Source organism: Vombatus ursinus, unplaced genomic scaffold, assembly GCF_900497805.2.
Source record: "Vombatus ursinus unplaced genomic scaffold, bare-nosed wombat genome assembly UNPS02014799.1, whole genome shotgun sequence".
Classification (NCBI taxonomy): domain Eukaryota; kingdom Metazoa; phylum Chordata; class Mammalia; order Diprotodontia; family Vombatidae; genus Vombatus; species Vombatus ursinus.
This window is the reverse complement of record NW_020954577.1, coordinates 46,775,718-46,800,052: the sequence shown is the minus strand read 5'-3', so window position 1 is coordinate 46,800,052 and position 24,335 is coordinate 46,775,718. Positions and strand designations below refer to the sequence as shown.

Sequence of the window (24,335 nt, the reverse complement as noted above, 5' to 3'; positions counted from 1 at the left end):
TTGGAACTGATTGAAAAGTAGAAAAGTAGATCAGGGAAATAGACTATATAAAGATAGGCTAAAAAACAAGTGAATTCAATAATCCAGCGTCCAATAAACCCAAGGACATAAAGTACTGGAGGAAGGAGTCCCTATTTGACAAGACTTATTTGGAAAACTGAAAAGGCAATCTGGCAGAAATGAGGTTTAGACCAGCATCTTACACCACATGCCAAGCTCAGGTCCTTGTCACTCCAAGTCCAATGCTCTACCCTCTAGACCACAGTGCCTCCACTCTTTAGTGAATCTTTGAGACCTGTTTGTTTTGTTTTCTGGAGTGGTAGCAGCCATATTCTAACACTGATTTCATCCTTGGTCCCAGATGTCCCCCTAACTCTGGGCCCCCTCTCAACCTCCCAACCCAACCTCAGAACCAAGACAACCAGATGGTCCTCTGGACAAGGCAGTCCACCTTTCCCACTCCCCTTGTTTATGGGATGCCACACAGCCCAGATATCCACAGAGCCACACCATTAATGAGCTGCCCTATAAGTTAGTGAGAAATCAATCTACCAATACCCTTATGGAAGATTCTCTATTCCTATCATTAGACAAAAAGGGAAGAGTTAGAAAGACAAAAAGCAGAGCTTCACGTAATCATAGAATTTTAAAGGCTATTTAATCAATCAACAAATATTTATTAAGCCCCTACTCCATACCAAGCACACTGTGCTAGGTGATGGGAATACAAGTACAATGAATGAAATGATTCCTACTCACAAGGAACTTCCATTCTAATGGGGGAAACACCAGAGACTGATTAACTGTCTGTCTGTTTATCTATCTATCTGTCTATCTATCTATCTACACACATTTACATATGTATTTGTTTGTATACATATATAATCCATATAAAATATATATACACACAAATACACACATGCATATGTATATATACATACATATCTATTTATATTAATACATTTATATATTCTGTATATATTATATTCTGTATGAATACATATAAAGAACAAAAGTAAAATGAATAAATACAAGTAAATATCAAATGGAAGGGAAGGCTGTAGCAACTGAGGGGTTTAGGAAAGGCTTCATAGAACCAGCGGTGCCTGAGCTATGTCTTGAAAGAAGAGGACTCTGGGAGGCAGAGGTTAAGAAGGAGTGTGTTCCAGACCTGGGAAAAAGCAAGTGCAAAGGGCAGGAGACTGGAGCGTCCTGTGTGAGGAGCAGAGAACAGGCCAGTCTGGTGGATTGTTGAGGGCGGGACGGTGACTAGCGTCCGCTGAGCCTAGAAAGTTGACCTGAGTTCAAGCCCTACCTCTGATTCTGGTGGCATGCCCCTTCTCTGCCAGCATCTGTGAAATGTGGATAATAATACCAGCAGTATCTAACTTTCAGGGTTGTAGTGTAAAATGCAGTTTGCAAACCTTAAAGCGTTATCAGTGATTCTTACTTTAAAATCAGTCCTTAATTAATTTCAGACCAGGCTTTGCTCCCATGTTATTCCCTCTCTTGGGCTCTTGGGAGTTGCCTGACAGGGCAATTCAGTCTCTCATGGGACCTACCCACAAGAGCCTTTATCACAGGATACCACATTGTATCCCTTATTTTTCTCTCTGAATTCTATTCTTAAAACTTTTTAAAAAATAAATAATGAGACAATCTGTTGTTGCTAACTGATAAAGCTGAGAGCTGAATGAATTTATTAAACACTCATTAGATGCCAAGTATTGTTCTATGCTTGTCCTTCTAGGCTCTGGGATCTCCAGTTATGGAAATAACCCCCAAGCTGTTCCCAAAACTTTTGAGGACTGCATGCAAAGAGTAAAGGAGAAGATTCCAGCTGATCTACACAAAAGCACACTGGCTCATTTGGGAGCTACAGCAGGAATGAGGCTGCTAAGGTAGGTTCTTGGAAATACCACCTGATTTACAGAAATACTGAAGCATTCAGTGGTAAAATTCACCAAGATCATAGATCAGTCTCTAGACACCAGTCGGAAGAAAGGAAGTCCATTATTTGAAAGAAAACTAGATTTCTAAAGAGCTGGGGACTTTGGGGTGTCTTTCTTCTTGGCCCAGATGGCAGAATGAGGACCAGTGAGTGGGTGGATGATATAAAGGAATAGATTTCAGTGTGAGGTAAGGAAGAGTTTTCTGACAAGGAGAGCCATCCCAAAGGGGGATGTCCCACCTCAAGAGGTAGTGGGTTTCTCCATCACCAGAGGCTGGATCACCTCTTATCAATGATAATATAGAAGGAATTCCTGCTCAGTTCTTCTAATTTTGAGATTCTGTGGACTAGAGGTTCCCAAATGATTCTCTTTCTTTGACGATTTAATGGAAGGCAAATAATCATTGCATTGAAAAAAAGAAAAAGACAACAACAACAAATCTTGCTTATGGCATCTCCTTGTGGTTCCATAGAAAAACGTAGGCTTTGGAGTACATGGTCTTCAATTTAGCTTTCTCTGTAATTAGTTGTTCTTTGAACAATAAGGCTTCACTCATTTCAGTTACATATTTCTTTAACTACTTCTTATCTATCAAGCGTAATGAAAAATTGTCAAGTTGCAGGATCTATTTCCATGCAAAATCTTTTATTGGCTGCCATTTTCTCAAGATGGTAGACTGAATCTCAAATTGAACTGAAGGTAATATGTTCATACTTCTTAGTTTATACCACATTCCATCCAAATCAGGAGGGGCAACATGGTGGAGTAGAGAGATGGCCTCAGAGTGAGGAAGTCATGGGTTGATAGACAGAGGGCAGGGAAGGACCCAAGAGGCTATTCAGTGAAACTCCTCTGCCCCAGACTGCCTGTGTGACAGTGGGCAAGTCACCTCATTTCTTAGTGAAGTACAATCTCAAATGTGATAGTATTGGTAAAGCTCTTAGCACAGTGCCTGGTACATAGTAGGTGTTATTTAACTGTTGACTACTATTATTATTATTAATTCAGTGTTCTAGACAATTCTCTAAGAAGAGCTGGTGTTAGTCTGTGTTAGTAAGAGTAGTTTCCTCCTTGGTGTGGTACTCTACCCAAATGAAATCACAGGTCCAGTCCAAAGCAAACAAAAAAACAAATAAATCTACCAGCTCCTTTGGAAGTTATCGTGGACCAGATGGACAGATTTAAAACACTGGGTGGTTCAATTAAAGCAGAGACATCATTTCTTTAGGGTCAACTATATTTGGACACATGACTTGTGGCCCAATCCCACCGTCTTTGACTGTCCTTTGTAGTATTTCTCTACTGTATAATTCCCTTGAAATTGAAGATCTGGAGTGCGGGTGGGGACCATGTCCCTTCAAGTTCCTTGGTTTCAGAAACAAGAACTACTCCTTCCTTCAGTGGGGCGGGAAAGCGGGAAGAGGATCAGACCTGGAATCCCAAGTCCTTGGGTCACATCCAAAATCAGCCATGAGATTCTGTCCCTTGGACACGGCGCGAACGTCTCTGGGCCAACGTTTCTTCACCTGCAAAATGGGGGAACGGAACTAGTGGTCTCTGAAGTCTCCCCTGGCACCAAATCCATGAATTTATGAGCGTGTAGGTCTGCGGTGCTAAGATAAAAAGGCTCATTCTTCTCTGATGCCCTCTCACGTTCTAGATTCTCCGGAAAATCTAGGCTTTCCAGTGAGGGAGTCACTCTCCCAGCTTCATCAGGCATCCCTCCCTGCAGTTTTCTGCCTTTGTTTCTCTGCAGCTACCTTAGATGAGCAGCTGGAGTAGGGAGAGAATTCAAAGTCTCAGCTCTTTGCTTGAGGAACCCCAGATGCAATTCAATGTCAGACTGGATTTGCTTTAACCCAAACGACATGGACATTTTTTACTCCATAATTTCCCCCAGTATGATGGCTCCAAAGAGACATTGTGGTAGTGTGGATAGGAATCTGTTCTTGAAGCCAAGAAGACCTGGGTTCAAGTTCCAGGCCTGATACACACACTGGCTGTGTGACCCTAGCCAAGTCATTTGTCTCCAGGCAGAGGTGTCAAACCAGATTAGCATATAAATGGGAAATGTTTACAACAGATTAAATAAAATGCAGTACAACATAGATAATGTTAGTGTGTGGTTTTCTGAGTCAACATGAAGCCCTCATTTTTACTTCAGTTTGTCACCACTGGTCTAGAGAAATCTCTAAGCCTGTGAGTTCCAGAGAAGATGCTGACATGCCCAGAGTAATAACACCTTTCCCTGTCCCAGAGCTTCCTCGATTAATGACGTCACCTGTCCACTCTCTAGCCCTACCCTATGATTGCTCCAAAAAATCCCCTTGGCTTCCCCCCTTTCCCCTCCAGTAAGAAACTGTTGATGTTACTCACAGAAGCAAACACCTAAGAGGGTTTACTATTTGGGAAAAGGCTCACTTCAGAAAATTAAATATGAATTATTTTATAACAATTTTTTTTCCTATGAGGCATCAGAATTTAATTTGTTTCTAAGGGGAAGAGGAAATAATTATAAAATGCTTTAATGAGGGGGTCCCAGCAAAATCACAGGCAGAAAATAAGATGAAACTGGATGTTTGGTTATGATGGGAACTGGGAAGATAGTGATTTGGGTGTTTTTAAAATTGGTGGTAGCAGGACATTCTCAGAGGAAAGCCAGCATGCCCCTAGCAGAATGGCCTTTCCTCCTCCGCCTCACCCATTCAGTCAGCAAGCATTGACCCAGGGTAGGAAGCAGGACCAAATCAAAGGGGACCATAAGGGAGGGGGTGACTGATCAGACGGGCACTTGAGAAAATCACTTTAGCAGCTGAGTGGAGGATGGACTGGAGTGGGGAGGGACTGGAAGTATCAGCAGCTACTGCAATGCTCAGGCCTGCAGGGGCAAGTTGGGTGGTGGTGTGGGGATTGCAGTGGTGGGGAGAGAAGGGGGCGCTTTCCAGAGATGTTATGAAGGCAGAAATAATAGGGTTTGACAATGCCAGTACAATGGCACTGCCTTTGGCCTGGTGGAAAGGGTAATGGGTGCCTTTGAGTCAGAGGAGCTGGGTTCAAATACTGACAAGGCACTTAAACTCTGTGGACCTCAGTTTCCTCTTCTGTAAGATGAGGGGGTGGGGCTAGACGACCTCTGATCTCCCTTCCTGCTCTAAATCTAGATCAACCTGTGAATATACCTCTCCAGGCCTCAGTTTCCGAATCTGTAAAATTAGGGGCTCGGAGTAGGTCCCTTCTAGATCTGTCTGTGACCCCAGATGCTAAAAGGACTTCTTTGTTAACAAGGAGGATGCTGCCCCCCCCAGAGGATGCAACAGGAAGAACAGAGAAAAGAGCCCCCTTCCGTTTACCTGCCCCCACACAGGCAGGCAAAAGGCTTTACCCCTGAATGGAAAGGCTTTGAGGCCATGGCTGCACCCTGGAGTCCCTGCCTCCCCAGTTCTTTTATAGGCGGCAAGGCTTTCTCTGGATAGAGTCCTGGACTGGAGTCAGGAAGACCCGAGTTCAAATTTTGCTTCAGACTCTTAGACATTCTGCCCTTCTCAACCTCAGTTTCCTTTTCTGTAAAATGGGGATAATCATAGCATCTGCCTCACAAGATTATTGTGAGAATCAAGCGAGATTACATATATACACATACATGCACACATTGTATACACACATACACATGTATACATTGTATACACCTATATCCACCTATACCTACATATTCACATGCATATCTGTGTTTATAATATACGTATCTATGATGCGAGCACACATTTCTACACATACATATATCTACATATACATATACATCTTTATACACAAATACCTATCTATATCTATACGTGCACATACAGACATAAGTACACATATCTCTATATCCACACATTTATGTATACACATGCCTACATATACATACAGACACACATCTATATATATCCATATGCACACATCCCTATCTATATATAATCATCATATGACCCTTAAAGTGCTATATACATTTTAGCTGTTATTATTCTTATTATTATTTCCCTTCCTAAACCTTCCCATCTGATCGGCTGATTTGCTGTGCGGTGGGAGGGTGCAGGTGGATGCAGTAGCAAAGGGAATTATTTTTACCTGCCTCTGGAGTATCTTGCTGTGTGACCCTGGGCACGTGGCTCAGTGCCCTACGAAGCTCCCTAAGGCTCTAAGTTACAGATCTGCATTGGTAGAGGGGATCACCACCCTGAGAAGCCTCCAAACAGATGAAGTCCCAGGTCTAGAACAAGGACCCCCCCCCCACCCCTTTTCCCCAACCCCACAGTGGCCGCCTCCCCCATCCTGGCGCTTCGGGGGCTACCCGGGGCGGCTTCGGCTTGCATGGGGTACTTCTGTGCTATGCCACAGCTGCTCCTGCAGGAATCTTTCCCCAGAGGCGGCGGCAATGAGGGGCGACAGTCGCGTTCTCTGGAGTGAAGCCAAGAGGACAATCCGTCTTTCCCCTTGCTCAGCTCTTTGTGTTCTGTGCATTGCATAGGTTGCAAAACGAATCCGCAGCTCGAGAAGTCCTTGCAAGCATTCAGACCTACTTCGAATCTCAGCCCTTTGATTTTAGGGGTGCTGAAATCATTTCTGGGCAAGAGGAAGGGGTGTATGGATGGATTACAGCCAACTATTTAATGGGCAATTTCTTGGAGGTGTGTGCAAACAACCGCGTGGTTTCTTCATCTTGCTATTTACTGTCCCCTGGGGTGGCAAGCTTGAGTCTGGACCCATGCATGCTGACCTGGCATAGTCATTGTGTAGAATTCCCTTTGCATATGGAGTCAGGAAAATGTCCTTCAGGTGACTGCTCAGGAAAGACACTCCTGAAGGACAGCCTTCATTTTTCTCTTGTATCCTCCATGCCTAGCATGGTTCTTTGCATGCAGCAGATGTTTAGTAAATGCTTGCTGGATTGCATTGAAAAGACAATCACATAGGCTTACAGTGGAGGAGATAATTTGTTGCTAACATAAAACCAAACTGGGGCTGGGTGTGGGATGGAGAGACACTTTTTTGCCAACTTATAGAAAAAGAGCCCAGCTTTAAGTGCTAGGAATGTGAAAAAGCAACTCTCAGCTTCCCTACCCTTATCCTAAAAAGGATTAAGAATGAAACTGTATGCTTGGTTTTGTCCCGACTCCTTACTGGACACGTACAATTTAAACTTACTAGGGGCCTCCACTGAGGCTCCATATGGAGGTAGCAATGGGTAGTGGCAAGATCCCTAGGATGTGGGAGAACTGAGTTCAAATCCTGCTTCTGACACTTAGTATGGGCCCTTGGGCAAGATACTGCACCTCCCTGGGCCTCAGTTTCCTCCCCTGTAAATTGGGAGGGTTGCACTAGATGACCTCTGAGGTCTTTGCCACCTCTAATCTATAGTTCTGTCACTAGGTGATCCCTGAGGTCCCTTTGAACCCTAAGATTAGAGTCTTCTAAAACTGGGCTTCCCCACTACCTTATTCCTCTGAATATCTATAATGGTTACATGCCTGCTCTGTGCCAAGAAAAATCCTTCCCCAAAGACACGTTTCCTGATGTAGAGTCTGGCACCCGGCTGCTTCCCCGGGGCACAGAGTGTTGTGTGTAGGAGCTCACTGGGAGAGCCTCAGACAAACCAGCGTTAAATATTTCCTTTTCTTTTCTTATGATGTAGAAGAATGTATGGAACACGAGGAGCCCCCCTCATGGGGGGGAGACTACAGGGGCATTGGACCTCGGCGGGGCCTCTGCCCAGATATCATTCGTCCCCGAAGAGGAGGCTGGACACAGCGCCAACAGCACTGTGCAGGTGTCCCTCTACGGCTACACCTACACTCTCTACACCCACAGCTTCCAATGCTATGGCCGAGACGAAGCTGAGAAGCGCTTTCTTGCAAGGCTCTTCCAGGTAAATACAGCTGTGGTTGGGGCCTTGGGGGGTGGCATGACGGTATCCAAGATTTCCTCATGTATTTGTGTTTAGTCACAAATGAAGCCTTGATATATAAAACCATAGACACAAACCCCACATCTCTTGGGTTTAAATAATGATCAGGTGAGAGGGGGCTGTGGTAAAATGAACAGAGGGCCAACTCAGGTCAGGGAGGTCTGGGTTCTAATCTTGACTCAGACACCTATTAGCTGTGTGACCCTAGGGGAGTCATACAACCTGACCAGTATTGGCTAAGAAACTAATTGACCTCCAGGGAGAGGGTTTCTACCTGACACAGTAGGGCTTGATAAATATCATTTGAATGACCAGTAGTGCGTATGTGTGGAATCACTGAATCCCACAGCTGGACAGGACCATAGCATCCCTCTACATGCACCAGAACCTGTACAGAACTCCCTTCTATACCATCCCGCCAGTACCGTACATCCAGCCTTTGCCTGAGAGCCTGCGGTACGGGGAGGGGAAGCCCACTGCTTCCTCCTGTGTTGGGCAGATCCAACAGTGAAGGAGTTTTTTGGTTGTTGCTCTTCAGTTGGGACCAGCCCCTCATCGCCCCATGGACCAGAGCATGCCACATAAAGCTGAAATCTGCTCATCTTCCATTTCTAGCCATTACTGCTGGTTCTGACCTGGAGTCATCTAATCTCTCTTCCACTTGACAACCCTTCACCTCTAAGGCTTCTCTTCCCCAAACTAAAGAGCCCCCGTTCCTTCATCCAGTTCTTGTCTGGCAAAACGGAGGCTTTTTGTCCTCCTGGTTGCCCTCTTCTGGCTGGTCTGCCGCCTGTCACTATCCTCCCTAAAATGTGGAGCCCAGAACTAAGCACAATGCTCCAGATGTCGCTTGGCCAGGGCAGAGTGCTGGGGGCCCCTTGCCCCTCTAGTCCTCGATATGCTGCCTCTCAATACAGCCTAATGTCACATTAGCATTTTTGTGCTGGCTTAGTGAACTGTTGATGCATATTGATCTTGACATCTATTAACATCCCAGATTTTTTTTCAGATGAAAAGTTAGCCACATCTTCCCCATTCTTGTACTTGTGAAGCTGATTATCTGAATCAACTATAGACAGACAGACAGACAGACAGATAGAGGATAAATAGATAGATAGATAATAGAGCATTTATTAAGTATGTATTATATGACAGGCTTTCCAGTCACTGTGCTAAGTGCTGGGGATTCCAATACAAGCAAACAAGACAGTCTGTGTACTCAAGGAGCTTACAATCTAATAGGGGGAAAATACTCATGAAGCATAACTTGAGTCAGGTTGGGAGTGATGTAAACATGCTGGAGCCCCTCTAGAAATGGTGGTCCCAATAAGAGGGTCACCAATCATGAGATTGGCGCCTCAGGGCAAAGGTTTCTCCAGAATGGGAAGGTGGCTGGGGAGGGAGGAAGAGAGGGGGAGAGAGAAAGAGAAAGAAAGAGAAACAGAAACAGAGAGAAAGAAAGAGAAAGATGGAGAGAAACAGAAAGAGAAATAAAGAGAAACAGAACGAAAAAGAGAAACAGAAAGAGAAAGAGAGGAGAGAGAGAGATAGAAGAGAGAGAGATAGAAGGAGAGAGAGAAAGAGAGAGAGAGACACAGAGAGAGAGAGAGAGAGTTGAGCTAGGAGGGAAGTCAACACGGTGCAGAATTTTATATTGATTCCTACTAAGTCATTGAATTCAGTGTTCTTGCACACTGAGATCTTTTTGGACCCCAACTGTCATCTCGTGTTGACTGTTCCTCACAACTTTGTATCATCTCTGACTTGATAAGCCTCTTGTCTATACTTTGAGTGAATGTATCTAAAAAATGTGAAAGCATATAGGGTCAAATACAGACCCTGTGGCACTCCATTAGAGGCTTCCTTCCAAGTTGACATTGAGTCATCAATGACTACTCTTTTTGTCCAGTTAATCAATCAGATCGTCATCCAATTGTCTCTAGCCCCTAGCTCTCTATCATGTCTGAAAGGATTGCATGAGAGTTTTTGTCAAACACTTAGCTAAGATCCAGGTATATTGCTACCACATTCCCCGTCCAATTAGTCTGGCTACCTTGTCAGAAAAAGAAATGAGGTCAGTCTGGCATGACCTATTCTTAGGAAGCCAGGCTGACTTTTTGTGATCACTTTCATTTCTAGATTCCTATGACTCATCCCTTTAATGATCTGTTCTACAGTTCTGCTAGGAATCAAAGTCAAACTCACAGGCTTATAATTTATAGATTCCACTCTCTTTCCCTCTTTGAAAATCAGGATCTTTGCCTCTTTCCAGTCCTGTGGCGCCTCTCCCATTCTCCATGATCTTTGGAAGCTCACTAAGACTCACCCATCCTCTATGTCAGGTCAGTCAGTGAGGTGTGGTTCCTGGGCACTTCAACTCACCTAGGACAGTGATATATCCTCATTATTTCCTCACTTAGGCTGTTGGGTTCTACCTCCTATTAGCCATTTTCAGTCTGCCCTTTCTGGTCCAGAGATCAATCTTCTTGACAAAGAAAATGAGAGCAAAGTTGAGGCTTCCACCTTTCCTTTCTGTCATTTCTTATCTTTGGCTCATCCAACTTGGATGGAACCTCTGCTTTCTTTGATCTCCCTCTTTTCAGCAGTAAAGCTTTAAAACTGCTGTTCTTAGCTTTCCTTGCCAGCCTCAGCTTATTCTGAGCTGTAGTGCTTCTGATACTTGGTGCAGTTTGAAGCTTTAATACCTTTTAAAATACTCTGTATATCCCTCCCTTCTCCCTGCCCCTGGCAAGCCATTCCTTGGAACAGTGGGAAAGAAAGAAAGAAAGAAAGAAAGAAAGAAAGAAAGAAAGAAAGAAAAAGAGAGAGAGAAGCATTTGAGCAACACCAACCAACATATCAACCATGTCTAATAGTGTATGCTGTATTCCAAACCCACAGTCCCCCACTTCTGTAATGAAAGGAAAAAGGTTCATTTTCTCAATTCTTCTCTGGGACAAAACTTGGTCATTGTAATTAAACTGTGGAAAATACCAAATGGCCCATCCTTCCACTCCTCAACTAGACCACATGAAAACTCTCTTGGTGGAACACCACTATACTTTAAGAGTTACCTAGAATGAGAACTGGTCTCTAATAGGCTACATGTACAATCACATCATTTAATTTATATTTATTTTTTGGTGCAAACCTGTGATTTTAGTAGTGCAGGGATAGAAAGCCCTTTGGTGTAGCTAGGTGGTACAGTGGATAGAGCACTGGGCATGGAGTCTAGAAGACCTGAGTTCAAATCTGGACTCAGACACTTACTATGTGACCCTGGGCAAGTTACTTAATCCTGTTTGCCTGAGTTTCCTCATCTAGAGGATGAGATGGAGAAGGAAACGGCAAACCACTCCAGCATCTTTGCCAAGAAAACCCCAAATGGAGTCCCAAAGAGTCAGACACAACAAAAGGCCATTCACTTGTGCAGATTAGCAATTCCTAACTTTAGTCTTTCCAGAGTGGCCTGAGGACTAAGAGGTTAAGTGATGTGACAGTATGTAGCAGAGTCAGGATGTAAATTCAGGTCTTTCTGACTCTAAAACCAGCCTTCTATTTACTACACTATGGTTTCCTCTACATTTATTAAATAATAAAATCATCTTCAGTCCTGGAGTCAGGAGGTCCTGAGTTCAAACCTGACCTCAGACACATAACACCTACTAGCTGTGTGACCCTGGGCAAGTCACTTAACCCCATTGCCTAGCCAAAAACAAACAAACAAACAAAAATAAACAAATAATAAAATCATCTTGGTGAATACTTGTGTTTCGAGGTAGCTGAGGCTCACAGTGGATAGAACTCTGGACTTGGAGTCAGTGTTTAAATCTTGACTCAAGATAATTACTAGCTGTGTGACTCTGGGCAAATCACTTACCCTCTCAGCCTCAGTGTTTTCATCTGTAAAATGAGGATAATATAGCCCTTACCTCACTAGTGAGGATCAAATGAGATAATATTTGTAAATTGCTTTGCAAACATTAAAGCGCTATGTACATGGAGTTATTGTTGTTGTTGCTATTATTATTATTTTACAGCGACCTGAGGATTGCTTTAGGGTAATGTAGGTACAGTGTTTGGGAGAATTTTATACCATTTCCAGAATATAATTTTTAATCAGAGAATTATGACTTATACCTCATCATTTCAATCTATAGAATTCAACACACAAAGGCAAGCTGGTCAACCCCTGCTATCCTCGGGATTATGTAACCACTTTAACAATGGAACACATATTTGGAAGTCTGTGTACAGAAGAGTTAAGGCCAGCCAGCTACGACCCAGGATACAAAATTGCCCTGGAAGGGACTGGGGACCCCACTTTGTGCAGAGAAAAGGTCTATTCCCTGTTCGACTTTCAAGTTTGTCACGACCGGGAAGACTGTTCGTTTGATGGGGTCTATCAGCCAAAGGTTAAAGGGACGTTTGTGGTAAGATCGAAACCCACAGAAGATTTAATGTTTTAAAAAAAATATGTATTTGTCAACCCTTTGTCCTGCCCCCACCGATGCTCCGTCTACTCCTTCCCCCTCTTTTTTTGTCCAGTAATGTTGCTTTTGTGTGGCTGGATTTGCAGGCTTTTTCTGGATTCTACTATACCGCCAACGCTTTGAACCTCACGGGGAGCTCTCCTTTGGACGCCTTTAACTCAAGCACGTGGGATTTCTGTTTGCAGAGCTGGAGTCAGGTCAGTGGGGCTTCTGAGGTATGGAAGGCCTTGCAAGAATCTTGTTTGTACATCATTGTGTGCCTGCTGTCTTCCCCCGTAGACTGTGAGCTCCTTGAGAGCGGGGACTGGTTTTTGGTTTTGGTCTTTTGATCTTTCTTTGTACCCCCAGTGCTTGGCACAGTGCCTGCAGATAGCGGATGCCTAATCAATACGTGTTGACAGACGCACCTTGAGTTTGAAAGGTGGCGATCTGCTTGTATGGATGCAGTGATTATTTCTTTAGTGATTGCCTAAATCACCAAATATCAAATATCAGAAAGCCCAATTAAATTTGCTTTGCAATTATTTATACTTAGATAAATGAATTTCGATATATAGACTGTTCTGAGAACTTTTCTTTCTTTTTGGTCTGTGTGTTTTTTTTTTTTAAAGGCAATTGGGGTTAAGTGGCTCACCCAGAGTCACACAACTAGTGTTATGTGTCCGAGGTGGATTTGAACTCAGGTCCTCCTGACTCCAAGACCTGTGTTCTAACCATTGCACCACCTAGCTGCCTCTGTGAGAACTTTTCAATCAGGCCCTCTAGGTGTCCATCAGGATTCTTCCATTCTTTCTTGTGTACTTTTTCTCTTATATGGTCACAGTGAGTGTCTATTGTTCTTTTCTGTTGTTGGTGTTCGATAGAGCCATATACTTTCCTGCCATCTTTGTATACCAAGTGATTAATATGATATGTTATAAGTTTCCATGTTGGTGGCTTAGCCCCATCTATTGTTCTTTCAAAGTTGCTCTTTTTTTTGTTTGTTTTGTAGTATTTCATAAATGTTCTTCCATGTGTCTTTGTCTTTCTTATACTCATCCATTTTAATTGCATTATATATTACACGAATATAGTATAATTTATTTACTCTCCCATTATAGGGCGTTTAGGTTGCTTCTAATTTTTTGCTCACAGAGCACAGAATCTCAGAGTTGAAAGGGATGTTACAGACCTTCTTATCCAACCCAGAACTAAGCAAGAATCCATCCTCCAGCTTACCCAACCAAATAGTCATCTATCCCATGCTTGAAGACCTCCAGTGAGGAAGTCAGAAAATCGCTGAACTTTCAGGTTTTTGCTGGTGGTGGTTTTGATAATACTTTCAAAGTGTTTTCCCAACAACAGCATTATAGGATCTGAGGATGTAATTATTTTTAGAGCTTTTACTGTGTATTGCTACATTGCTTTCCAAAAAAGTTCCTACATGTTGCAATTCCACCAATAATGAATGAGTTTGTTTTTCCACAGCCTTTCCAGCATTGAGTTCTTGGCTTTTTGTTATTTTTGCTAATTTTTGATGAGTACTAGATGGAAAGTTGTTTCAGTTTGCGTCTCTTTGATTATTAGTGTTTGTGTATATTTTTTCAAGGGATTACTAACGTTCTTATGTCTTATTTGGAGAACTGCCTGTTTTATAGCTTAAACCTGTGTTTTGTCACCTTTATCCTGGGGATAAATCTAGGTGCCTTTTACTATCTCTATCCTTAGTCACCCGTGTTCTGGATGCATGCATCCAGAAAATGTGTGTGTGGCATGCCTGTGCCACATTTTTATGTTGTGTGTTTTTTTTAAATCTATTTTCCAGCTGCGTCTGGTGCCCAAGTTTGATGAGGTATATGCCCGGTCCTACTGCTTCTCCGCTCACTATATCTATCATCTGCTAATAAATGGCTATAAATTTACAAGACAGACTTGGCCTAACATACATTTTAAAAAAGAAGTAAGTGAAAAAAAAAAGCTACTGATTCTTCTCTCCTATTATTCTTCCCTCTCCAAGTAAATGCATTAACATGAAAGGCATTTAGAAACTGGCATGTTGGTGGATTTTACTTTCATGAAATTCAACATTTGTCAGACCTATCAGACTATGACATGGCGCTCCTGTGGACTGTAGAGGAAAGTAAAGAAATCAGAGTTGAGTATGTCCCTGACCACACTTTCAAATGGACTAGGGGTTGTTGCCTAAAACTAGTAAGGGAGTTAAGGAACTAAGTCTTTGAGCAATTTAGTAATGTTAGTCATGAACAGGTAGGTATTAGATTTAGAGCTGGAAGAGCCTTTGGAAGTACCACCCCCTTTCATTTCATAGATATAAGGAAACGGAGTCCCCGAGAGAAATGACCTTAGGGTCACATGGCTACTAGCCACAGTAGTTAAGCTGGAATGCGACCCCAGGTCCTCTGAGTCTCAATTCAGTGTGCCTACTGTCCTCTACACATCCCCCCTGCCTTTAAAGAGGATAGTGACCAGCTCTTCTGCCTTCTTTATCATAGGCTAAAATGATAGCATGAGGGACTTAGGCTAGCTCTGAACAAGAGCTTCCTGACCATGAACAGTCACGAAGTTACCGAAAAAGGCTGAGAAGTCTCCTTTTAGGAGACTTTCAACATACATAATAGATATAGCTATTCATATTGATATAGATATTTGTGTCTAATGGTAGCCATCTCTCGGGCAGCAGGGTGTGGAGAGAATAAAGAAAAAAAAGAAATTTACGTGATAATTTTATTGTATATTTGAAAGAATTAGCAAGTTGTGCATAGCAGATTTGCAGTTTCATATACAATCATCTTTTTTATTGTACTATGTTATGAAGATGCTTGTTTTATTGTATAATTAAAAATTTCTAAAAAGGAAGCCTATTCAATCATTATTGAAAGTAGGTTCTGGGGTAGCTAGGTGACGCAGTGGATAGAGCACCGGCCCTGAAGTCAGGAGGACCAGAGTTCAAATCCGGCCTCACAGCAAACACTCGACACTAGCTGTGTGACCCTGGGCAAGTCACTTAACCCCAGTTGTCTGGGAAAAAAAAGGCAAAAAAAAAGTAGGTTCTTTCAGTGAGAGCCAAAAAGATTTTTGTACCTTTAATAAATAAAATAGCAAAACCATTAAAAAAAAAAAAAAGACTTTCGCTAAAGAATCGACGCTTGTGTTCTGGAATGCTCCTGCCTGATCTGGAAGAGTGGATGGCCATTCATGCTAGGAGGCTCCAATCTTGGCTCAGGTTTCATCCTGTCAATTTCTTCAGTTAGCGCCATGTTTCCTAGGAGAAGAGATTTCTGTTTTAGGAATATGAGAAGCCCAGATGAGGGGATGAGAGGGCTCTTCCCTGGCTGCCTTCTTTTCCTAAAGAATCTAATAAAATTATGTAGTTATGACTTCTATCTGGCTTGCATGGGTGATCTCATTCTGGATGATAGAAATAGATGTGGAATTGACTTAATAAGAATAATGACCTGCATAATTGGCATCTTATCCCCTGCCAACAACAGTAAGAGTTTAAGACGACAGAAGCATTTTCATCTTCCATGGGATCAGGCTGGTAACTATTGCAGTGCACTGGAAGAAAGGCAGAATGGATTTTGTTAGGGAATTGTAGAAACAGATTTCATCTGAGGAGACTATACAGGGTGTTATTAATTTTATGTTGTATCTAAAGTTGGTGAATTTCTTTCTGCTTCCATCCTTCTTTCCTTCCTTCTTCTTTCTCTTTCTCCCTTTCTATCTTTCTCCTACTTTTCTCCTTTCTCTTTATTTCTTTTTTCCCTCCCTTTCTTTCTCTCTTTTCATTCATTTTCTTCTCTCCCTACTTCCTTCTTTCTTTCGTCTTTTTTCTTTCTCCTTCCCTCTTTCTTTCTCTTTCTTTGCTTTTTTCTTTCTCCTTTTCATTCATTCTCTTCTCCTTCCTTCATTTTTTCTTCTTTCTTTCTTTCTTTCCTTTCTCTTTCATTTTCTTTACTTCTCTTTCTTTTTTCTCTTTCTCTCTCCTTCCTTTTTTCTTTTTTCTCTTTGTCCTTCCATCTATTTCTTTTTCCTTTCTCTCACTTTCTCTTTCTTTACTTCTCTTTCTTTTTCTCTTTCTCTCTCCTTTTCATTCATTCTCTTTTCTCTCCCTCCTTCTCCTCTTCCCTTTCCCCACTTTTCTCTTTCAGAGAAAAAGGCAGAGAGAGTCATTCCTATCTCAGAAAGGCCCATAAACTAGTCTGTTTGTTGAATTATGCCAGACATTAGGGGAGTAAGAGAAGTGGGGAGTAAGGGAAAGAAGGGTGAAGGAGTAGTAAGGAAGAGAATCCAAGATTAGCCACTGTAATGACAAAGATTAAAGGTTCTAGAGCTGGAAGGAATCTCAAAGCCCATCTAGTTCAACACACCCCCATTTGCCAGAAAAGCAAACTGAGTCTCAGAGAGGTGAAGGTCACACAGCAAGTGTCAGATCCAGGATCCAGTCCTCCAATGCCAAATCTTTTCTCTATTCCACAACCCCTGCACTATCCCCAGTCTTTCTCCCTCCATCTTTTCCATTCTCCAGCCCTGTAGAAATCGCATTGAGTTTCCTGTAGTTTTCTCTATAAAGTATTTACACCTTCAAACCCAGCTTGGACAGATGATGTCTCCCGTCATGGGCACTGGCTCCTCCATAAGCTGTGGTGCCCAAATGATTGGCGTGACACGTACATGCATGTCACAGGATCCCAGAGTAGCACTGCAGAGAGAGGTTAAATGACTTGCCCAAGGTCACACAACTAATAAGTGTCTGAGGCTAGATTTGATTTGGATTCAGCCTCTAAGGTCCCCTCCAGCTCTAAATCTATGAAAGAAAGTAATGGGGTTGGGGAGAAGGCTTGGTGGTAGAGCTCTATCCTGGGAGGTGGGTATAGCAGATGCTATTATTATTATTAATTACCAATTTAAAAATGAGAATAAAAAGGCCTAGAAAGGTGAAGTGACTTGCTAGGAAGAGAATAAGTATTTATTAAGTGCCTAGTCTGTGCCAGGCACTGTGCTAAGTGCTTTATAAATATGATCAAATTTGAGATATTTGAGATTTCAGAGGTAGGATTTGAACTCAAATCTCTCCTAACCATCTCTGTGCCTCTACACAGCACAGTCATGTCCCAGGCATATTATTTGCACTTCTGGCCTCTCCACCTCTCCACCGCCTACATGTGAACCCTCCCCTTTGCCCCCCACAGGTGGAGAATAGCAGCATTGCCTGGTCTCTGGGCTACATGCTGAACCTCACCAACATGATTCCGGCCGAGAGCCCCCTCACCCAGCTGCCCATGAAGCCGCCGGTGTTCACGGGGATGATGGTCTTCTTTGCCGGGGTGGCCCTGCTCTGCCTGGTTTTCCTCATCTACCTGTGCATGGTGTCCAAGCCGTAGATGAGCTCCCAGCGTGTCATGGATCCTGGCTTCGATGCTGAGTGAGCCAGGGAGGAAAGCATTCAAGAGCAGGCAAGGCAAAGCTCAGCATGGAAAAACGAAGCAGGCAGCGGGGTCCAAGGAGGGTCCCCTCCCAGAGGGCTCTGAGCTGCGACCTTTTCTACCCGCCTGCAGTGATGGTGGCAACCCACTCCTCCAACGACCCACTGAGAAGAGGAGCAAGCAGAGTTGGACGGCGGTCAGAAAACCTGGATGGCAATGGATCTTGGTTCCACGGCTTAGAACCTGTATGACCTTGGGAAAGTCCTCTTCCCCAATCTGGTCTCAGTTACCTCACCTTGAAAATATGAGGATTAGACTAGATGACCTTGAAGGTCCCTTTGAGCTCCAAACAGACAATCCTATGATTCTGCGAACATTCACGGTCAGACCTCGCGGAAGTCCCCTGGGATGAAGGGCCGCTAGCTTTAAAATAAACACGAGCGTAGAAACCATACCCCAGGGATCATCTTCCATCTTGCCTCCCCAAGAAACATACTCTATGACTAATGAATTTGAAAGAAAGCAGCATCCTTGCTGGCAGGACTGTGGAAGAGTGTACCAGGGGTAGAGCGGTATTCTCAGAAAGCATAGCGCGCCTGGCACGTAGGAGGCACTTAATAAATGCTTGCTAAATTGGATTGTTCTTTGTTGAAAACACGGCACTTTGCAATGTTCGTTAGGACCTGTAAGACCTCTGATCAGTCAAGCTGCTCCTTTGATGTCCTTCTAATTACCAGCTCTCAATGGGCGCCTTCCTTTGATCGAATACCCCATGACCGGGGAGGGCTTCCTGGCAAAACTTTGGGCCTGACGTCTGCTCTGCTGGTCCCCAGGATGTCACTCTGCTTATTGTCGCCTCAGTTATCACTGCTTCAGTGGGACTCTGAAGGGGAAGCCTGCCCATGACCCCTGCCCTAGCCATATAAAACAGAGGCTTACGCCTTCGCAGTGAGTTGTACAGTAAGTAGCCAGCTGTTGTAGAAATGGTATCACCCTGTGCAGCACTCTTCTGCCCACTTAGAATACCCCATGCCCTGATTCCAGTCTCCTCACTAGTATCGGAATACACCCCCTCCTCCATTCCATCTCTCCCTCCAGTAGTTTTTACACCTGACACGTTAATGTGGCATAGAATCATCGGATACCCAACCATTCCTGGAGTTGGCCTTTTGCGTTGGGCTGTTTTCCAATTAATAGTTGTTTTTTGGTGGGTTTTTTTTTTATTTTGTCTAGGCAATGGGGTTAAGTGACTTGCCCAGGGTCACACAGCTAGTAAGTATTATGGGTCTGAGGTCGGATTTGAACTCAGGTCCTCCTGAATCCAGGGCCGCTGCTCTATCCACTGTGCCACCTAACTGCCCTTCAATAAATAGTTGGAAATGTAGATAGAATGTAGATTTAGAGCCAGAAGGCATTTGACAGTCGTCCAGTATAGCCTGCCCTGGTAGAATAGAAGCACCTTGAGGGCTGGGATGGGTTTTTAAGAAAATCTTCTTTATATCCCCAGTGCCTATCAAATATTAGGTGCTTAATAAATGCTTTTTGGATTTGAATGAATTGGATTTTTCACCATTCCCATAGGCAGGCTCGATGCCTTTAAAAATAGAAGCTGAATGAAAACCCTTATTTCATAGCTCAATCATCAATTTCTTTCCCAAGTCTATGGGCCATGGCCCTAGACTTTGGAATGTGTAGACCTCTTAGTCCAGAGGTGTGGGAAACTGCCATAATGTTTGAATGCAGGGCAAAGTGGAGAGATTCCAAAACAGGACTGTTTCTTACTAAATTACTAATAGTTTCAAAAATTAAGTGATTTAAAACTGTTTAATATAGTATTCAATGTATGAAATAAAGGATGATAATTTTTCCCTAGTTGGAAATGTATACATTTGTTAACATGTATAATTTTTTCCTGACGTTTCCAAGATGTTATTTGAGAAATTTTAAAAGTAATTTTTATAAAACTTAAAGAATTTATAGATGAAAAAAAAAAACAGATCTGCTAAACAGGCGACGTGGCACCCCCCCCTTCCCATCATACCTAAACCATCTGATTGGTAGCTGACACCATCTAAATGGTATATTCACAGCGATAGCACAGTGCCATGCACATAAGAGGTGCTTAATAAATAGTTACTGATTGATTGATAATGGATTGCAAAATCCAACTCCCCTATACCCCCATATTGTGGCCATAATCCCCTGCTGCTCCAGGGGCACAGTTTCCTTCTCTCACCCAGAGAGGCGCTGCTTAGGAAATCTCCTCGATGAAATTTAAGCACCCCTATGTTTCTCTCGGTCTGTGTGCTTTGCACTGAGAGCCTTGAGGTCTGGGATGGCTCAGTTGACCCAAGAGAAGCTCCTGGTCTCCTACTAAAGATCTTCCACGTTCTGGCTGCTGCTAACCTTCCAGGTCTGCAAAGCACCTTCCAGTAGTAACAGCTTCTGCTCCTCAGCAGCCTATTGAGGGAGGTGCTATGATTATTATCTTCATTTTATAGATGAAGAAACTGAGGCTCGGATGGTAAGTGACCACAGAGAGTCCAAGATAAAGGCAAAGAGGATGTCGAAGTGACTGGAGTCCGTATAAAGAAAGGCTGAAGGAGCTTCGGATGTTTAGAGGAGAGAAGCTGGGGAGTGGAGGGAGGGAGAGCTAGGCTGCGCGTCCTTTGAAACTCCAACAATCAGAGTGATTCACAAATGGAAGGGGCTCTCTTGGCAAACAGCTGGTTCTAGCACCTTAGCATAGTGACCGGTATGCACTAAGCGTTTAATAAATGCGTGCTGCTTTGACTTCCTCGGATGTCTTCAAGCAGAGGCCAGATGACTACTCATTAGGAATGTGGCACAGATCATTAAATCTGCGGCAAGGGACTATCTATATGAAAGGATTGCGAGGTCCCACCTAACTAAAATTCTGTTCTTTACCCTGAGTCACAAAGCTAATAAGTGCCAGAGTCAAGATTCAAACCCGGGGCCATCTGACTTTCTTTTCACAACCCCGTCCAGAGCAGGGGAGCCCTCTGAAAAGGCTGCTTCATAAACAGTGTCCTCACTTCAGAGCGATCTACAGAGAGAGATCTCGGGGGCCTGGGATCAAAAGGAGGTATGCATGAATAATAATAACTGCGGGCATTTATGGAGCACTTCAAGGTTTGCAAAATGTTTCATAGGCTTTATCTTATTTTAATTATATTTACATAGATTTAGGAATCATCTGCCAGTAATCACATAATTATTATTATTGAGTTGTTTCAGTCATGTCTGACTCTCTGTGACCTCATTTGAGATTTTCTTGGTAAAGATACTGGAGTGGTTGGACATTTCCTCCTCTAGCTCATTTTACAGATGAGGAAACTGAGGCAAATAGGGTGAAGTGACTTGCCCAGGGTCACACAGCTAGTAAGTGTCTGAGGCCAGATTTGAGCTCAGATGAGTCTTCCTGACTCCAGCCCTAGCGCTTTGTGCACTATGGCGCCACCTAACGTCTCATCTCATAATGACCAGCATTTATAGAAAGGTTTGCAAAGTATTTTACGTATATTATCTAATATAATCCTCACAACAACCCTAGGAAGTAGGTACTAAATATTATCTCCATTTTACAGATGAGGAAACTGAGGCCCAGAGAAATTGAGTGACTTGCCCACAGTCCCATAGCTAAGTGAGCGTCTGAGGTGGGATTTGAACTCAGAGCATCCTGTCAAGGCTAGAACCAACCAGACTGAGACAGCAGATTACCTGGGCAAGTCTCACGGACCTGGAAGGAGCCAGCTGGGGACGCCCTCAGAGGCCTGGGATGTGACTCAAAACCCATCTGACCCTCAAGGGGGAAGAGAAGCAGGGTCCTTTCCCCCTCCCCCCAGCTGTGTGCCTTGGGGCAGGTCACGTCATCTCTGCAGGTCTCACTTTCCTGCTCTGTAAAGTGAGGGCACCCGAGATCCCCGCCAGTTCTAAAGCTACGGCAGGCGGGTGCCGCAGGGAGGGCCGGGCTCTAGCCAAGCAAAGCATAGGCAGCAGCATTGGAGCATCCTCTGAGGGGAGTGGCCACACACCCGCGTGCTCCTCCTCAAGGACAGATCGCCCAGCCCGAGGCATGCACCTGTACCACCAGAAGGAGGGAGGGGATGGCAACAACCGCAATACCAATGATAACTAGCATTTATAGAGCATCTACTAGGTGCCCAACGCCGTGCTAAGTGCTTTACCAATATCTTAATTGATTCTCAAAACAATGCCGAGAGGTAACAGCGATTATTATTCCCATTTTACCACTGAGGAAACTGAGGCAAAAAGAGTTTAGGTGACTTAACCCAGGTTCGCACAGCTAGTAAGTGTCTGAGGCTGGATTTGAACTCAGGTCTTCCTGACTCCAGGTTTAGCTTTCTATGCACTGGGGCTCCCTCCAGCTGCCTCCAGTAGGAGGTATGGGAGGATTGGGAAAGGGCTGAAACCAGGCAGATGTCGCAGCAATAGGAGGGGATTGACTGAACTTGAAATGAGTAAAATTCAGTAAGTGCATTTCATGGCACGGGCTCCCTCTGCCGGTAGAGTGGACAGAGAGAACTGGGGCTCCGTGTCTGGGAAGGAATGAGGCGATTCTCCTCTCTGATCAATCAATCAATCATCAGTATCTATTAATTACCTAGTACTAAAAACCTCACACAAAAGTGAACAGGTCTCTGCCCTCGGGGAGCTTACGTTCTGATGACAGAGACAAACACTGTGTTCACATAGGAGGAGAGATAAAATATATCTGAAAATGAATACCAAATAGTTTGGGAGACCAGGCAGGGAAGCTTTCCTGTGTCAACCCAGCCTGAAGTACCATTCATAGGCTCATAGATGTCCAAACCTGTGAGTTCAGCGTTATTACTGGCCGAATTTTACAGGGGAGGAAGCTAAGGCCCAGGGGCTGGCCCAAGGTCACACTCATAGTCAATGGCAGAGCTGGATTCCTAATCCAGCCAGGGCCCTTCCACTGTACAACAGTCTCGCTCCTTCTTACCCCCAAATTAGGAGGGAGTAGAGACCTTGGATGGGAGGGACTGCTTAAACTCTGGAGTCTAGGTCAGGCGTTCTTAACCTTTTGTGGGTCCTGGACCCCTTTGATTATCTGGGGAAGCCTATGGGCCCCTTCTCAGAATCATGTTTTTAAATGCACAAAATACCTAGGTTACCAAGGAAACCAAATTTATTGCAATAGTTATCTATCTACACCCACAGATATATATGAGGTAGGTAACATTTTATTTATATATATTATATATATACACATATATACATATACAAAGATATAAAACATATACATAACCTACACGCATACATTTGTGTGTATATCTATATGCACACATATATACGTGTGTATATGTCTGTGTGTGTACACTTGTATATATTGTTCACAGACCCCAGTGTCATAACCACTGACCTGGATCCTGGGGTGGGACAAAGTCCAAAGTTTCTTGGTCTAAGCTTCCTCTTCTGGGAATAGCTAAAGTTTTGTCATTTTTCATCTGTAATCTGGGTCTATCCCTTCTCTGTTCTGAATTACTATTTACTTCCAGGCCCTAGGTGATGATAGTCTGAGGCCAGAGAGAGGTAGAGGACATTCGATGACCGCCATACTCTTTGTGGACTGCAGGGGAGGGAGCTGTGGATGAGTGGATGCTTGAGGAGAGAATTCAGAGGTCCAGCTGCCCTGGTAGTACACACACTCTGGAAGCAGAAACTGTGAAATAAAAGGGGGACAAGATCTGGACCCGTGCAATGAGGCTTTTCTCCCCTTCCTTTAGGAAGGCCTTTGGGTACTGGGGGCACAGAGCTGCTCTAGTGGGAATGAGGATCCCAGCCACCATGCAGGTAAGAGGGGTTGGATGCTTGGGTGTCCATATGCCATGACTCATGTCTCTGTCCATGGTGACCAGGACGGGCATCAGAAGAGATGAAGACAGATCATGGGCAGGAACCGCAGCTTGGCCTCACCTCTCCAGTGCCCTGGACTAGTGCTGAAACCAAGACCATGGCGGGGATAAGACCAGAAGAGGAAGTAGGAACTGGGGAGTGAGGAGGCTCCCATGTGCCAGAGATTGCCTATGCTGATGAAACCCAGCAGAGCAGACCTTTCTTTGCTTCATTCAGTGATGATGCATGGGACCTTCTCCCCATGGAAGCCATGGGGCCTGAAGAAGACCGAGGCATCCAACCTTGGGAGCTGGAATGGGTAGGAGGAAGTAGCTGGTGGCCTGGAGCTCCAGACCCAGGGTAGCATCAAAGCTACCTCCTCAAGGGATCTTCAGGACCCCTGCCCTGCGGAAGCTGAGAAAAGCACTCATCTGGCAGCCAGGGCACCTCTGGACAGGAACTTAGTGAGACCAGTGCTAGGCAGGAACTCCTACATAGCTAAGCTTCTAGCCTGCTCCTCCACAGTGAGGTAGTGTGGGGGAGGGGAAAGGTTGTACATTTGTTCTTGGCTCTATCTTCAAACTAAATACCCCTTTGTAAAAGCAAAGAAAGGAAGGAAGGA

The 24,335-nt window shown here is 44.0% G+C and overlaps 1 protein-coding gene across 2 annotated transcripts in view; it reads left to right on the top strand.

Annotated features, from left to right (window-relative positions):
• Positions 1 to 19,013, top strand: part of LOC114050640 (ectonucleoside triphosphate diphosphohydrolase 3-like) — a 33,226-nt gene extending 14,213 nt beyond the window's left edge. For both annotated transcript variants that reach the window (XM_027872476.1, XM_027872475.1), the window contains 7 exons: positions 1,751 to 1,901; positions 6,457 to 6,616; positions 7,621 to 7,854; positions 12,054 to 12,326; positions 12,473 to 12,583; positions 14,191 to 14,325; positions 17,579 to 19,013. In XM_027872476.1, the coding sequence (XP_027728277.1) occupies positions 1,751 to 1,901; positions 6,457 to 6,616; positions 7,621 to 7,854; positions 12,054 to 12,326; positions 12,473 to 12,583; positions 14,191 to 14,325; positions 17,579 to 17,770 (1,256 nt within the window). In that variant the 3' untranslated portion in view covers positions 17,771 to 19,013. The remainder of the gene's footprint in view (positions 1 to 1,750; positions 1,902 to 6,456; positions 6,617 to 7,620; positions 7,855 to 12,053; positions 12,327 to 12,472; positions 12,584 to 14,190; positions 14,326 to 17,578) is intronic.
• Positions 19,014 to 24,335: the final 5,322 nt, after the last annotated feature.